General features: G+C 42.0%; 1 protein-coding gene across 1 annotated transcript in view; it reads left to right on the top strand.

Annotated features, from left to right (window-relative positions):
• The window catches only part of LOC145410135 (uncharacterized), a 98004-nt gene extending 80014 nt beyond the window's left edge, over nucleotides 1–17990 (top strand). Inside the window, exons 3-4 of the mRNA XM_080280332.1 lie at nucleotides 15255–15329; nucleotides 16896–17990. Coding sequence (XP_080136458.1) covers nucleotides 15255–15329; nucleotides 16896–17990 — 1170 coding nt within the window. The remainder of the gene's footprint in view (nucleotides 1–15254; nucleotides 15330–16895) is intronic.
• The last annotated feature ends 251 nt before the right edge of the window (nucleotides 17991–18241 follow it).

Here is an 18241-nt window from a genome sequence, read left to right as displayed (position 1 = left end):
TACTTCACCCAGTCCTGTTGCATTCTGTCTGCCTCTCACTTCTAGCCAAATCCACTCCACCTCACCCTTCCCCAGTCTGTCTCCCATTGTTCTCAATTATCCTTTTTTGCTTAGATAAATAGACAAGTAAGTAGATGGATAGATAGAGAGATAAAATGATGGACACAGATAGATAGATAGATAGATTGATAGACAGAATGGTGGACAGACCCAGATAGCTAAACAGATAGATAGATGGATAGAATGAGAGACTTAGATGGACAGATACAGTAGATAGATGGATGGTGTATAGAATGAAACAAACTTACAGTAGGTTGGCAGACAGACAGACAGATAGATAAGCAGAGAACCATGTACAGTACGCTTGCATTCATCTTCTTTCCCTTTTTTTCTTCCTCTTTCTTTCTTATTCTGTCCTCAGTTGTCCACTCTTCAACCTCCTTCAGTTCCATCTCCCACCTCCCTCTCTTCCTTCTCTCTTTCTTTCCATCATTCCCATGGATTGAGATTCCATTTTTTTTTTCCCTCCAAACCCTCTCATTGTCTCTCCCCTTTCTCTCCTTTTCCATTCCATCCCTCCCTACTTTGTCTCCCTCCCTTTCCTTTCCATCCTTCATATCCATTTCTCCACTGTCCCCAGCCTTTTCTTGCATCCCTTATCTCTCATTCTCTCTCCTTTCACCTCCCCTTTCTTCTTCCATTCTCTTCCACTCTCCCTTTTATCCTTTCCATTCTCCCCTTCTCCTTTACTCTCTCTCTCTTCCCTTTCCCCTTTTCAGTCTCTCCCCATCCTCTTTTCTCTATCTCTTCCCTTCTCCTTTTCTCTCTCATGTCGTCCAAGCTTCTTTCTCTCTCCTTATCCTTTTTTCTCTCATTCTCTCCTCCTTTCTGCCTTCCTTCCCTCCCTCCCCGCTTGACTACAGCAGGAATTTACTTACCATTAACGCATCATCATATTTTACCCCCCGAGTAAGTTTTTGCCGGCGCTGGGATGAGGATTGCCGGAGTCTTGTTGTCCCTCACTGGTCGGCTGAGGTCTATGTCAGATTTTGGTGTTTGCTGCTAATTTTGCCTTTTACTTTTGTTTCGCGATTTTTTATCCCTCTCCTCCCCCCACCTTATCGGGTGTCTTTTTGCTTATTGCTTTGTGTTCTTCATGACACACTGTTTTCGATATAGCGTATTCAAGTGAATTCATGGAGCAAGATCAGGTTTAGGTTAGGTTATTTTTGGTAACACCCTCATTTCTTGAGCATATGGAAAGAAAAAAGGCCACAGCTTGTCTTACAAGCGCGCGTATGCGCAAACACACACACACACACACACACACACACACACACACACACACACACACACACTATATATATATATATATATATATATATATATATAGAGAGATATATATAGATATAGAGATAGATATATATATATATATATATAGATAAAATAAACCAACATTATCTTACCTAACCATATCAGCCTCATTTAAGTTAACCTTACCTCACAAAATGGTAGCTTTCCCAATGTGTAACATAAGTACACATCTACAACATAAACAGATCCATATAGGCTATGCTGCATTTCGGTAGACCTTATATATATATATATATATATATATATATATATATATATATATATATATATATATATATATATACATACATAGATAGATATATAGATATATGTAATATAACCTTTCATATCCTACAGTAGTTCATTGTCTTAACATTCTAACCTCTTATGAATCGCTGACAGCAGAATAAAAAGATAAAAAGAATTACTTGAAATAGATTAATAGTTTTCAGCAACAGGAGGGTTATGTTAATTGTAGCAACAGTCTCAGGTCCCAAGGACTCACTTATATCTGGAGAAAATTGTCTGGCGTCAGCTGGAATTAAATACGAGAATTGTCCCAATCATGAGAAGCTTCACTGTGGCCTATCTTTTCCGGAATTAATATCCGTCTCAGTTCTATATCGGCATCTGTACCGTCACGACAGGAAAAGATGTCAGTTTTCAGAATACGTCGGTCAAGACCAGCTGGGGTAATGTCTGGCAGATGATTATATACATAACAGACATAGTGAAGGGCATGTGTTCGTTCATATTTCATGCTACTGGATCTGAGTATATGTGGATTGTTTGGGCTTTGGGACAAGTTGAAAATATCGAGGGATAAAAGGATGATATTCGTATCCACGCATCTCCAGGGTATGCACCTACCATCATGGAATACAACACCACTGTATTATCGATAGCCGAATTTTAACTTCATATTGTCATCGATTTATTTGGATTCAGGAAGCATTAATAATCCTGTGGTGCTCTAGCTTCATTTACTTATCGATATTGGCAGTTATTTTTCGTTCAAATTTATCCACACCAGGCCACGGTAGGTTCGAGAATTCCTGGTTTTTGTTAGAGGTGTTAAATTGGCAGTTGGTTCTATTTTTTTTCCTATAATAAGCATGTGTAATTAGGCTTAGAATGAAGAGGTGTAATTTATCGAACTATAAGTATTTGTAATTAGATTTATAACAATGAGATATCGTATATATTTTCACAGTAATTGGCGTTTGTAATTAAGTAGAGAACGAAGCCGATCATTAATTATCCATTCGACAAGCAGTTTTAACTATTTTTAGAACAAGGTATAGTTTTTGTATAGATTTCTAAATATTTTCTGTATTACAAGATTTCACAATTTAGCATTAATCAATTTAGTTCCGGGATTTGTTTTTATTTTTACCCTCGTCCGACCTTGTTCATCTTATGCCAGACTTATCAAACTGAAGGGATTAAATAATTGTCTTCATTAACTCCTTTGCTCCTATGTACTGAGTTGAAGAAAAACGTCAGGCAAATGGAAATAAAAAAAGACGCCATCGTACTGAAGGTATTTGACTTATCTTCTAATGCAAATATTTTTAGCCATGAAGAGGACACGGCTGGTTAGCATGGGTTTGTGTGTGTGTGTGTGTGTGTGTGTGTGTGTGTGTGTGTGTGTGTGTGTGTGTGTGTGTGTGTGTGTGTGTGTGTGTGTGTGTGTGTGTGTGTGTGTGTCCCTCTACCCTGCTATCTTCCTCGAATTCCGTCCACCTCCCTTACTCTTCTCCAGCCTCGTCTCTCCTCTGCCACCAACCTTACTATCCCTTAGATTATCCTTCCATTCTCTCCCTCCTTCCACCTTTCCCTCTCGGATTCTCCTTCCCCCCTTCTCTCGTCCTCCCTCAGATTCTTCCTCTATCCCTCCCCTCTCTCCCTCCATCTTCCTCTCTCTCCTTCAGAATTCCATGTCCTCTGCTTCTTAAGTCATCTCTTTTTCTCTTCTCCAGCAATCTCGACTCCTAATTAGTTTCGCCTCTCTCTCTCTCTCTCTCTCTCTCTCTCTCTCTCTCTCTCTCTCTCTCTCTCTCTCTCTCTCTCTCTCTCTCTCTCTTCCTCCTCCTCCTCCTCCTCCTCCTCCTCCTATCTTCTTTTTATCTTTCCCTCCTTCTTCCTGCTGCTCCCATCCTCCTCCTCCTCCTCCTCCTCCTACTAGTAGTAGTACTACTACTGCTACTACTACTGCTACTACTACTACTACTACTACTACTACTATTCTTCTTTTTCTACTTTTTTTTTCTTCCTATTCTTCTTTTTTTCCTTCTTCCTCCTACACCCATCCTCCACCTCCCCGGCTCTCCCACCAATAAATATCACGGCGGCGTCTGCAATTTATTATAAGCTGCAGGAATTCATTAATGGACTTATTCCCAATTATAATGATTATGAGATTATTGCAGAAAGCCCATCCCGGCCCCTCCACCCTCAGTAGCCCGCCCAATCAGAGGTCGAGAAGGCTTTGTTTACCTCCGGGACTGTTTGTGATTGGGTAAGAGAGAGAGAGAGAAAGAGAGAGAGAGAGAGGGGAGGGGGGCGATGTTGGTAGAGAATAAAAAATCTTAGACAAAAAACTACATCGTTCGGGGAAGTCGTGCACCGTGTAAAACTTTAATGTTATTCCTAATTTTGGAGAGCTATTAGGATTTTTTTCTCCCTTTACCCACCCTGGCCAGCGCAACGGTAGCTAGGGAGTGTTACCCCTTCGATACGGTGGCGTCTTTTTGCTGTCACCATCACAGGATTTTATTCAGCCTCGGAGAACGATTTATGGGAAAGAGGTCAATGAAGGTTATGTCTATCCCATCCTGTGTAATATTTTCTTCAGGGTAGAATAATATAGTTTGGGCACAACAAGGAAAGAGTTAAAATAATGTCACCGTACGGCCGATTTTATCACTACACACACACACACACACACACACACACACACACACACACACACACACACACACACACACACACACAGAATATACTGTTAACGCACAATGTCCAGAAATACACCTCCAGAAAGAGGTGACAATGGAGCATACTGTCTCACGAGACTGCGACTTAACGTGTAAAGTGATGCTAAAGTGTCTGGCTAGCTCTGTCAGAATACTGCCTCATTTTCACAAGCATTGTACCATTGTGTGTGTGTGTGTGTGTGTGTGTGTGATGGTCATTATGTCATATTTAGCACTGTTCTTTATATCATATGCATACCGTATAATGTTATTCCATTTTGATGTATATCTGTGGATTCCAAAAGAATGAATGCATGCTCCTCAGTGCGTCATAATTCACACTGCTGGCTATATAGTCCCAAGTTTACTTTTTCATTTTCTGTGGCGAATCATACAAGATTATTATAGGCTTTCCTTATTTTTTGAAAGCTATATTTTGATTCCTCTCAGCTAATCCTTATTTTTATTAACAGGAGTTGGATTTTCTCATGTTGTTTGTGGCTTTCCTGTTCTGTTGTTGTTGATCAGTTAATACTTTTTAGTACGTCTGCTTGTCAGTAAATGCTTTGTGTTTTTCCATGGTCTTGACATTTTAATGATATACACCAAATCTCTATGTTTCAGTTTTCCTTACCAGTATTATAAGTCAGCTGTCGCTTTTATCTTCCATCTTTTTGCATGTAAATATATGTCATCAGAACCATCTTCATATTTCTGCCTCAGCTTTAAAAACTGCTTGTATTTATTTGTTTTATTTTTTTTTAAGAGAAAGGCTTAGGTTTCTGCACAGCGGCTCATAGTCTTTCTTCGCATTATATATATATATATATATATATATATATATATATATATATATATATATATATATATATATATATATATATATATATATATATATATATATATATATATTTCGTTGTCCAACATATTTGTGCATTCACATAATATTTTTCTAGGACTTATTCATTTTCATCCATACATTTTATCATTCTACTGTATTTAGCTAAGATCAGTTAACCAGGGTATAAACAGAGTGAGGTGGAAGGAGCTGCAGCAAGAACGGGTATCGCCTTGACGCCTTTACAATTTCCGGCCTGTTACCTCCAGGCGATTTTCCTCCTTTTTGGGAAGGCTTATATTAGCTGCATTGGTTATTTACCGCTTTCGTTAATTTTTACAGGAATTTCTAAAGCCGAATAAAATCGTCCAGAGGAGACAAGAATTGAATAGAAGATGCATCACTGTAAAGAAGGCTATGACTGAACTGAGGTCGTTTGAAATTGTAGAACAAAAGAACAGTGAAATGTTGACTGAATGATTAGCCTGAAGCATAGCTGAAGCGAAAACGTGGAGGGTACACTAGAAAACAGTATGGACCGATAAAATGAAGTGGGCCTTTGGAAAAAACTATTGCCTAATATTTCATCTCTTCTTCTTGGTATTAACCAACATTTATCGACCTGTGTTGTTCCGAGAGTTAAACCCGGGGGCATCTGATGACAGTCGGCCAAGTTACCTTTGTTCCACGTTCAGCCTCAGTGCTACGTTTCTTTGCAGCTAACTTCTAGATCATGGTCTGTGATGTGAGCCAGGAAGGAAAGTAATGAGTGTGACCCTAGTGTGAAGAACAGGCAGTGGCAGAGTTGGCAAACTTTTTTATTCTCTGACTGTAGATGAGGCATGACACCAGAAGTGGGAGTGGCAATAATGGGAAGGCATGGAGGAATTTTTGTCGCGGCCACCTCTGATCATCTGTGAGCTTAGACGGGCAAATAGGTAGGTAGGAAACATAAAAACATCAAAACAAACGAAAATCTAAGCTGAAATCAACAGGCTAGAAAAACAGAAATTGCCTCTCGTGATCATGGAACTGCAAGAAAAATAAATATGAAGGCTTGCGGGTGAGGCCATTCTTTAAGTAGGGTCATTCATCTTCATTAAATTAGTAGCGATTAAGTCTTTCTATCATTAAAGACAGCAAGTACTCGCCCACGCCAGACAAGAAATAATTATGGTTGTTTAACGAGGACGAGTTGATTAATCGTTGGTACATCGTGCTGGAGGGAAATAGCCGAGATATTTTTGTTTAGAATTAATGAGTTACTTCTCTTATCATGACACCTTTGATCATTCCGGCGGGACGCATACAGGGATTATTCTGGCTGCCACTAGATGATTTTATTCAACTGAGGCAAAAAACAGTTGACTCCTACCTCCGTGTTCTTTTTGGTTAAGAAAGCACCCTAACACCTTTTCCTCACCAAGTTATTTTCCCATACAGCGCATTAATAATCCCTTGTTTATTGTTTTTGCCTTCCATGTTTGTGTTTAAAAGATAGGAACAATATACAGGAGAGCAGTAAATTATGGAAAAAAGATCTCCAAAGAAATAGGTACTAGGAAGCTTTCTAAGCCAACGAGGATACGACTCAAAAAACAACCTTAATTAATTTTCTTAGCCTAGTGTTGCTGAACAATGGGAATTAGGGATTTTCCTTTCTCTCTCCCATCTCCTGTTCCTTTTTGTCTCCTGATATCTGATTATTTGCTTATTTCATCACTGCTCTCTTGTCTTTCTCTATTTGATGCAACTAGTTTTTCTCTTCTTTCTTCTCGTTTCTTCCTTTCCCGTCCTATCCCATCACAAAGTCCCTTCCCTACCTGTATCCTTTCCTCCTTGCCCCTCCCATTCCTTCCCCTTCCCTCTTGTACCTTCCTCTCCCTTCCCCTTCCCATTCTTTACTCCCCTCCAGTTCCCTTCCTGTCTCCGCCTTACTTTGGCTCCGCCCTCCACTCCCACTTCCGCTCTTCATATTCATCCACCATTTTGTTCTACATGCGTCACCGATAGCGAAGTGACGCGCAAGGAAATGGTAGATTTGCACGGTAGGAGATTCCTCTCTCCATGTTTCACTCACCCTTTCTTACCTGTTACACCTTCCTTCCCTACTCCTTTCCTTTCCCTTCCTATCTCTACCTTTTGCACTCCTGCCCCTTCCCCTTCTTTTTTATTGTCGTCCATCCCTCCCCTCCCCTTACCTTCTCGAGCCTTCCTGCTTCTCTGTCCTAACTCATAGAATAGGTTTGTTAGGTTTAATTTTCCCTTGAAAGGACCGCTGCTGCTTGCTTTCCTTTGCACTCCGTTGTACTCATGTTGCACTCTTCCTATCATACCACTTTCCTATATCCCTCACCCTCTTCTCCCCTTCCCTTCCCACCTTATCCTATCCGTTTTCTTCTTTCGCACCTTTCCCATCCTACCCATTCCACGTCCACCCCCCCCCCCCCTCTTTCGCACCTTTCCCATCCTACCCATTCCACGTCTACCCCCCCCCTCTCTCTCTCTCTCTCTCTCTCTCTCTCTCTCTCTCTCTGCTTCCCCTCGCTCCCATCTTTCTTTCTGCCTCACCTCTCCCCTTCCCCGTCTCCTCTCCCCACGTATTGACTTAATCAGCGGGATCACAGTCCAGCCGGGAACCATTTGCTCCATAACTCAGTAGCTAAGAGGAGAGGGGGGATCTAAAGGCGCTCTGTGGATGAAGTGCAGTCCAGTGTTGTCCTGCGCAGGCTGGGGTTAGGAAATGGGGACTTGTTGGGGTTGGGATGGGGTTGGAATTTGAGTTATAGTGGTGTGTGTCTTGTTCGGGTATTGCGTGGGTGGTTGTGGAGTGACTGAATGGTTTGTTGGTCCTGAATGTTGTTGGTTTGCTTTTCAGGGTAAGGTGTGGAAGGACTGTGTTGGAGATGGACCAGGAATTGACATCTTACTGGGGTTTAGGGAGAGAGAGAGAGAGAGAGAGAGAGAGAGAGAGAAAAAAAAAAAAAGAGAGAGAGAGGTGTGGAGGGACGGTGATGGAGATGGACCAGGAATTGACATCTTACTGGAGTTTGGAGAGAGAGAGAGAGAGAGAGAGAGAGAGAGAATGAGGTCCTTTCTTTGTGTATTATTTTTAGTGAGGCTGTCAGGTTATATACAGTCCCTCCTGCCTGTGCTGGTGAAGTTAGAAAAAAATAATAATACACAGAGCAGCTTTCTTAATTTATCGAAACTGTTTAAGGCGTTACTGAATATGGGTTAGAGAGAAAGTGAGATCGTTGGTTCAGTGCAGAGTATCCTTGTCTTATTATACTTGAGATATCCAGATGATTTTATTCTGTTTAGAAGACCTCTGTAGTATCCATATCAGTAGTGGGAATGAAAAAGAAATGACATTCTCTCTCTCTCTCTCTCTCTCTCTCTCTCTCTCTCTCTCTCTCTCTCTCTCTCTCTCTCTCTCCTCATCTAGATTCTTCCTCCTCTGTGTATCCATTTTTTTTTTTTTCCATTCCTCACCCTCTTTTCTAACAATTCATTTCATCTTTCGTCTGTTCTCATACTTCTCCTTCTTCTTCCCTCTCTCTTCCTCCGTCTTATTCCCTCCTCTCCCCCCCTTCTGTCCATCTTCTTCCCTCGCTCTCTCTCCGTCTCGCTTCGGCGTGGTTGTACAGAGACTCCCACTTGGGTTTCAGTGAGGTGGAGCTTTTTTATGGATGTCGTGCATAGGTATAGAAGGAGAGCGACCGTGTATTCTGTGTGCGATAAATGTTGGTTATAGTATGGCAGATGGAGAGGTGTGGATGTTGTGTACTTGTATATCATGGCAGAAGGAGAGGGATGTACTTGGTATGGATGTTGTGTACTTGTATATCATGGCAGAAGGAGAGGGATGTACTTTGTGTGGATGTTGTGTACTCGTACAGACTGGGAGGAGAGGGATGTATTTTGAATGGGTGTTGATTATAGGATGGCAGGAGGAGAGGGATGGAGCATATCTATCCATCAATCTATCTATCTATCTATCTATCTATCTGTCTATCTATCTATCTATCTATCTATCTATATATATATATATATATATATATATATATATATATATATATATATACGCTGTATATATATACACTGTATATATAGGCCTATATATATCTTCGGCAAAAGAATATGAGAGGGAGGAGAGTGACGGCATATGCTGTATGGATTTTGTGTATAAGATAGGAGAAAGAGAAGGATGGTGTTTTTAAAGAATATTGGGTATAATCATATAAGAGGGATGGTGCAGGTTGCATGAATGTTGTGCGTGTGTATAGAAGGTCGATCGTGTATTTCATGGATTATGGACTTAAGTTAAGGAAAGGGATGTGTATGTTGCATGAATGCTGATCATCAGATTAATACAAGAATAAGGGTCATGCATGTTGTATGAAGTTGTGCATAACTAGAGATGAAGGATAGGGATGTATGATGGTATGTATTCGGAGGTAAGATGGAAAGGGATTATGCATGACGTATTTATGTCGGGTATAAGGTAGAAGGAGGAGAATGACAGCGTATGTTGTATGGATTTTTTGCATAAAGGTAGAAGGAAGAGATGGATGAGGTATATTGCATGATGCTGTGAGTAATGATAGAAGAGGACGAGAAGTCCTGTATGTTATTATGGATGTTATAGCTAAGGATGGAGAGGAATCGTGCCTGTTGTATTTAATATATACATATTATGTTGTGCTTAAGGATTGGAGAGGGATTATTCTGTATAGATGTTGGTTATAGGACAGAAGCAAGAGGGGGAGAGTGTATATGCTCCCCCTCTTGCATACTGAACAAAAGGAAGAGAGAAGGGATGTACAGTACGTTGTATCGATGCTGGGTTTAAGGTTAGAAGGAGAAACGGTGTATTCAGTATGGATGTAGGGCATGAGTATAGAAAGATGAAAAGGAATCGTGGGTATAAGATAGAAGGGGGAGTGGGGTGGTGTAGGCTATGTGGTATGATCGTGCTGGGGCAGAGGCGTATGGTCGGGGTGGGGTCAGGTGAGGTTGGTTGGGGCCGTGGAAGGTTGCGCAGTGCATTTGTTTCTCAGCTCGAGATTTATGCAGGACGCCCGTGTTCTGTGGCTTATTGTCTACTGCCCCCGCCCACTCCCATCTCCTCTGATTTATCCATTTATTTATTTTCGGGTCAGTAATGGAAATTCCTATTAATTTAGAAACCCTGAGACGAATTTATTGTATCCTCTTAAGGCCCGGGATCTCTTTGAAAGTGGGGTCTTAAACGCGCATACATAAGCATAATGTTTATAATTATCATACATCAAGCTGGCGGGGACGGGGTGGTAAGGGATCACGGCGTCTATAGTTTGTTTAAGGTGCGAAACAAAAGACTGTCGGTCGAAAACCATCATTTGTTCGCATATGCTTTTGTTGACGATGTGCTGAAATTATACCCATTAACTAAACGAGCCAAGATCTTATCGACAGTAAAAAGACGTCGTAAAGAAGAGGGAAGAGGAAGGGAGATGCGGAGGGGGAAGAGGGAGGGAGGGACGGAGGAACATGTAAGGGGCCAGAGTTATAGAGGGAGAGACAATACAGTGCGCCGCCTTTGACTCCCCACCCACCATTACCGGGGTTGTTTCGTACCTAAGAGGCCTCGGCCCACCGTTGCCTCCTCACCCAGCCACGAAGGGAAGAAAGAGGGATCCCAGCCAAGCAGGTATATTGTGAGATGAGGAGAGCATAAAATAAATTACTGTATTGGGTTATGCACGTGTATGAAGCTTGTATAATATAACAGGAACGTAAGGACAGACTTAGGAACACCTCAAGCAATATAAGTAGGAAGGGGAGAGAGAGGAATTCCAGAAAACTGGCATAGTGTGAGGTGAAGAGAGCATAAAATAAAACAGAGTTATGCACGTGTATAATTTGAGGACAGACATAGGAAAAATGCTTATCTTCTGAAAAGGAAGGGAAGAAAATGGATGTCAGTAAAACACGCGTATTTCGAGATGAGGAGAACTTAAATTACTGTGAATTCATTTGGGATATTCACATAAAGTCAGCATAAACTGAACACACAAGAGTAAACTTTTGACTGTGTAGGGATTCCAGAGACTGATGGAAGTACAAGCATAGTATAAACTACTTTATATGCAATGAATAAGTCAGGTGCAAAAAATCTGAATTATCTGGCAGGTATAACAGGCATAAACAGACTTAAGAAAACCTTAACCTTCTAAGAAGGAAGGAAAATGTGATCCGAGCAAAAGAGATATATTGTGAGATGAGGGTAGCACAGAGTAAATCACCATATATTGTATTTAGTTGAGTTTTTCACGTGTATACAATTAAAATAATTTGTAAGGTCGAATGGATACAATTTTTTTTTTTGTATCCATGCTAGAATGACAAAGAAACACTAATAAGAAAAGTAACGGTACAGCGTGAGGTGAGGTCAGTATATAAATTACTTTGGTAGTTTAAATTCTTCGTGTCTGAAAAGATTGTATATTTTACCATACATATCAGGAAAATATATTTTGTGAGACGGGAGAACTTAACATGAATTACAGTGAGGAGAACATTAATTAAACAAGCCGTCACCGAAATGAAGGGCTTAGAAAAATTAAAAGAAAGTAAAAACATACCCGCATATCTTACCCAATGCCAATTTACCTCTAAGTCGGGTGATGCTGAAACGACAGCCAGAATGTACCCAAATGACATAAGTGGAGCCTAGTCATACACTGTGCCTTCGATTGGCTTCTGCTTTGATTAGTATGGCCTGTAATGCTGTAATTCGACGTAATTTGCACTTCTGGCCAGAAACAATAATTCTGTGATCTTTTACAATTACATCCACAGCTGTTGCATGTTGTGTTTTTATGTACCGCTTGTGGCATTAAGGAACATTCCAAGTTCTTATCTTACTCCCTTTCTGCCCTCTCTCTCTTCGTACTTTCTGCTACTTCTTTCTTTTTTAGCTTTCTTTTCCTATTCTTCTTTCTGCTTTAGCATTCTTTTCCTGTCCATCTTTCTTTTTGTACTTCTGATTTTTTTTTTTTTTTTTTTAACATCCTCGATTTCCTGTCCGTCGTCCTTTTTACCTCTTTCTTTCATACTTCTTTCTCTTCGTTATTTCTTCCATCTCTCTATTTCTGTTCGTACTTCAACTCCTCTTTTTTTTTCTCTCTCTCCACCATCTTTCTGCCACCTTCCTCTTCGTCCTGCCTCTCACCTGTCTCTCATTTCGTTCTCCTTTTCTGGCCTTCTTTTCGTACTTTATCTTTTCTGCCCATTTCTGCTTTGTCTTCTTCTTCTTTTTTTTTTTTTTTTTTTGTACATCCTTCTCTTCTCCCTGTTTCCTTTCTTACTTTCTCTCGTCTGTCTCTCGTAATCTTTCTCTGCAGTAGACTCTGTTTTCGTATTACTTCTGTGTTTCCTCTTACGCCCTCTCCTTTCACCTTCTCCCTCGATTCTCCCCCTTCCCCTTTTAGCACTTCCTCACCCATTCTTCCCTTCCCCTTCTCATTTTTTTTTTTTTTTTGTCACTCCTCCTTTCTTACTTCATCGACTCCTTCCCTTCCTCCCTCCTGTTCCTTCCTCTCTTTAACCTTTTCAGTCCCTCCCATCCTCTTTTTCTCTTTTCTTTCTCCCTCTCTCCTCTTTATTTATACTCGAGTGTCTTCTTATCAGTTGTTTATCATGTTTTCGTTCCTCCTTTGCACTCCTTTATAGTTTATACTTCTTGCTCCTCTGAAATATTTTACTCTCCCCTTATCTACTGTTGTTTTTCTTACTTCCTCTCCCCACTTCTCTTGTTTCTTCTGCGTTCTGCCTCATTCCACCCTTTTTTCCCTCCTTACCACTTCTCCTCTCTTTTCGCCTTCCCACAGCTTCTTTTGTCCATTCTGCTTCCTTTTTATCCCCTGTTCGTCCGACTCCTGCCCCTCTCCGTTCTATCCCATCTTCCTTTCCTCCCTTCAGTATCCTACCATCCTCCCTTTCTTGACTCTGCCCTTTCCTCTTTCCCGTAACTTGTTTACATTTTGCTCTCACCTCACGTCTTGCCCATCCTGCTCAATCTCCCCTCCCTCTTTTCAATTTCCTGACCCATTCCTCTCGCTTACCACCCGTTTCTCCCATCTCCTTCCTGTCGTCTACTTCTGCCTCCGTTTTGCCTTCATCTCCATACATTCTCTCTCTCTCTCTCTCTCTCTCTCTCTCTCTCTCTCTCACTTCTGTTTTCTCCCGTTTCATCCTCAAGGCCCTTTCTACCATCTGCCTCTTCATTCCTTCTCTCCATCCGTTTCCTGTTCCCCTCCTCTTGCTTCTTCTTATATTTCTCCTTTATGTCTCTCTCCATTCTGCACCATTTTCTTCTCCCTCTTATTCCTTCCACCATTTTCCTCCTCATTTCTTCTTCCCATCTTCCCCCATTCCCTTCCCTTTACCCCATCCTTTTGCCTCATCATCATCCCCCAGGCCCTACTTCACTGGGAGACTGTCGCCAATATTTTCCATTTATAGCAGAAATTGTATTTGATTATCAGCCCGTAATCACAAACCCCGAAATTGAATCTTGAGCAGTGCTTGGTCCGATGTTTAGGGTCTGGAAACACCTTACTCATGTTGTATCGGCTACGGCTGGTGTTGCTGTTGTAGTGTTGTGTGTTGTTGCTCTTTTAGTGTGGGTTTTGAGGGTGTGTTCGTACCCTTTTTAGGTGTTGCAAGACTAATGTGATTTGGGAAACACCTTATTCATGTTGTGTCGGCTCCGACTGGTCTTAAGGGTCGTCATGGTGTTGCTGTAGTATTAATGTTGCATTTTTTCTCCTTTGCTGTATGTTCAAGACTGTTTTTTTCTCTCCCTTTTAAGGCATTGCAGGGCTAATGTGATTTGAGGAGAACCAAACTCAAGTTACGTCACACCTGGCTGATGTTGCTGCTGTAGAGCCATGTGTTATAACCAAATTAATGGCTCTGCAGCTGTTCTTGTGTGGGTTGATGATTTTTTTTGTCCGTGTATGTAGACTACTGCAGAATTAAAAAGAACTGCGTTTTCTTGGTAAAACCTAACTCATGTTGCATCGGTTCTGTCTGGTGTTGCTATTGGAATGTTGTATATTGTTCATATTGTGATGATGTTAGTTTTTACTGTAAGAAATATATAACTAAAGTTGCTCTTGGAACCCGTTTTGTTGCACCGGCCGTGGCAGGTCTTATTGCTTATGTATGTAGTGTCGTGTGTTTTATAATTTTGTTCTGGGTTTTAGCATTGTTATCGTCCCCGTTTAGGTGTTTTAGGAGGCTTCATGTTGCTGATAAAAAGGCTTTATTTAGTGTCCCCGTTTCTTCCATCTTTGTGGTGCAGGCCCTAACCTAATATGATTGCAGCATTGCTCTCGTTGTTGGTGTTATTATTTCCGTCTTGTTACAAGGCATATATGGCGTATATGATTGTACCGTTTTTGTCTTCCTTTTGTTTATATTGCTTCTTCATCGTCATCCACGGCATATATCATTACTGCAAATCGTCTCGGTGCAGTCTTGTCACTGTTCATTTCGCTGTCGGAGTAGTGATGTAATTTAGGTATTGGAGTGAGTTAACTTTGCTTTTGTATGCCTGTGTTGCTGTGTTATCAATAGAGCTCTGTAGGTAGTGTGCACGCCGTTGTTCCAGTGTTTGTAATGCTGTTGATTTAGGTCAGTTTTTATTGCAACGTTTATATGGTAACTGTATCTAGTTGTTCCATCTTTCTGTTCGCTTTCCTGTAAAGGTAGTGTTTATGTAGAGGTTCTAATGTTCATGTTAACTTCATCCCGGGGACGCATTGTTATTTTATACTTTCATCTTCAAACGATATTTTTCAGCATTGGGGAGACTCTCTGGCATGGGGAGGTTTGTCATAGCCTACATTAACATTTTTAATTTTAGAGGTCTTCCTAACTTGCGTAACACCATCTATTCAGTAGCCGCAATAATGGACATAGTAAGTCATCAGAGCAGGGTTAATACTGCTGGCTCTATCTCTCTGCCACACTTTATTTTGCAGTACCTTGTTTTTTTTCTCTTCACTGTGCTTATGTCGTTGTTCTTGTTGCAGTGCTGGGAGACGTGCGAGCTGCTGGCCACCAACTTCCCCATCTGGAGCTTAACCTGCGGCCAGCGAGAATTTTGTGTAAGTTTGACTCTATTCACTCTCCTGCTTTAATCTTGTTTGCCGCGGATATCGGTGGGCTTTACATCAGTGCAGAAGCATTTCCTGTTAGTCAAAGAAGCTTGATGCCTGGTACAACTAACGTATATCTGGTCGGTGTTTACGAGCCTAGCACGGCTTTAGTTTGGACGAAATTTTGATTTTTTTTTTTTTTTCTTGAGAGTAAAGTTCACTGGTTGCATTTAGAATTCCTTAATTATTCATGGTTGTTAACAAAACCAACTTAATATACTTAATTTAACTTTTTGACGCAAAAGATTGAATTTCATCACCAAAAACTTTGTAACAAAAAAATGGAGTGAAACGTAAGATAGTAAAACCGCTAGATATCTTTTCTAGGACTGACATCATGTCAGAATCATGATGCACGTAAGGTAATAAAATACTGAATGGATAAAATCATTACGTAAGAAGCAAGACACACACACACACACACAAATATGGAAGCTACCGTCTCATAATTATAATACTATTTTTAAAACCAAAAACTGAAAAATGAGGATCTCTCATTGTTTTCATTACATTTGTAAAAGGATAGTATGATTTTATATATATATATATATATATACAGTATATGTGTGTGTGTGTGTGTATTACAGTTCCTTGTGTTCAGTGATGCGTATTACATGTAGGTTTTGAGGATATGCTTTTATAACTGGTTTAGGAGAACCTTATAGCTGTTCAGTAACTATGTTTACGTTGTGGAGCTGCTGATATAGGAAGGCTCACTTGTGTGTGAGTTTTTCGCTTTTAATGGAAAACTACGATACTACTTGTATTAATTTGTAACTGTAATGTGAAATATTGCCTACAGATGGTAGTCACCACCCTCATCATTATCATCATCCCAACCCACTTTCCCGTTTCAACACGAAGGATAAAATCCATAAGATTTACAGACTCTATGAAACGAGCGCCGTAAGAAAATGGCTGTTCATTAGTTTACTCATTGGTCTGTATGGCTATTGTAGTGTCTAGGTATAACTAGCAGGCTTTTAGGAACGGATAATAGTAGGCCTACCGTGGGTATCGTGTGCAATTTGCAGTGGAGTAGGTGATTAACACTGTGTGAGCGTTTTTATTTTGCAGTGATGTTGGTGTAGGTGTCAGTTAAATTTATTTTTGGTGTGTGTTAAGTGTCACATGTTTAAAGTGCTGCTAGTGTTTTACAAGTGTCAGTTGTATAATCTATAGCTGTTTGTACAGTCGTTAGTGGAAGTAAGTAGTTGTTACCATTGGCTCAATGATCACTTGCTCTGAACGATGTTTTAACATAAGCAGGGGCGACTAAAAATTCATCTTAATGCCGTATTATCTTAAATTGTTGCTTCACGTTATAGAAGACTGCTGATCAGGAAATACAAAACTGCGTATGATATCTCCGCATCGTATGCTTTCGTATGTTAGGCAAGAGAAGATAAAGAGATGCGACTTTTTTTTGTCGCCGGTACAGTAAAGTATAAATCTGTAGTGATTAGTTACTGCATTGCCTACTACTAACTTCCCTCTCCCCTTCTGCCTCCTCAGAGTGCCGGATGTGGCTCAGCGTGTGAGTTCTTCTCGTCCCACCCCCAGCCTGCCGTTCCCCTCAGCCAACACAACTCACGCCTTACCCTCGTTTTCAGCGGTACTGCCGCACACTGGACGCTGGCGTGGGGACGCGCTGCACCCCGCGAGCATGTAGTGTATGCAATATTTAGGCGCGGCGCCAATCAGACCTGGCGCCTACTGCTGCAGACTGCTGCCCCTGCCGCCTCACTGGCTGCCCTGGCACCTGGAGATGACATGAAACTGGTAGCAGTAGCGGAGTCCGGGGTGCTGTCTGTCATCATCACACCCTACGCACCCCCGCCCCACAACAAGCCCGGCCTCGTCTTGCCCCGTCCCCACCCTGCCCATGATCGTCCTCAGACCAACGGCATTGAGGCCGGCGGTGAGGATGGTTGGGCACTGCGGCACGAGGCAGAGGTGGAGGCCTCAGGGCTGGTGGCAGCCAGGGTTTGGTGGCCGCCAGTCAGCCCTCGCAGTGCTGACTACCTGGTGACTTGGGAGGTGGAGGGTGGCGGTCTGAAAGGTCATCTGTATACCGACCTTTCCGAGGTGGACCTCACTTTATGGCCCGACACTGTCTACCTGGTACAGGTGGAGGCTGTGGCTGGTCCACTAGGCCGCCCCCTCCGCTCGGCACACCTCACCCTTGATACCCACAATATCTCCCTGGTTGCCCACGCTGCCACCCGCCAAAATCGCATCACGCCCACTCTGCCACTGGTGCACAAGGCCGTGCCACCTGTATCATTAGAGGTTGTGGCGGGTGCGGCAGCTGGTGTGGTGGTGGCACTGCTGGTGGCAGCGGGTCTGGTGTGGTGGCACGCCAGGAGTGCTGCAGCTTCTGAGTGTCCCACCACCCCCGCCAAGTGTGACCCATGGACCCACACCAACCCTGCCCTGCACCTGGACGACACCCTGGTCAAAGTGGCAGGCGTCCCCACCATCCCACCACGCCCACCCACCTTGCCCACATTCACTCTGCCGCCACCCACCCTGTCGTCCCACAACCATGCCCATGCCAACCTCTACACCTTTGTGCCTGAATCCCGACCACACGTGACCAAGATCTAGAGTGTCATGGGGTGATGTGTTGCCGTCGTGTGTGATATAACCCACTAAGCCGCACATACGGCTGTGTGCTGTGATAGCCACTGCTCCCCCACCCACTGTATACCATGGCATGTATTCTCGTCAGTTTGGAGGACTCGCTAGCATCGCCTCCTAAACTGATTATTTTTGAATATGGTAAATCAGTATTATTTTGTACTTTATTTATGCAAATTATGCAAGAAAGCCTCCTAAATCCATGAGCATACAGTCGC

The sequence above is a fragment of the Coenobita brevimanus genome, chromosome 84, assembly GCF_032717465.1.
Source record: "Coenobita brevimanus isolate Jiangsu-jjx chromosome 84, ASM3271746v2, whole genome shotgun sequence".
Taxonomy (NCBI): domain Eukaryota; kingdom Metazoa; phylum Arthropoda; class Malacostraca; order Decapoda; family Coenobitidae; genus Coenobita; species Coenobita brevimanus.
Note: the sequence above shows the minus strand (reverse complement) of the source record. Positions and strands in the feature narration are given on the sequence as shown.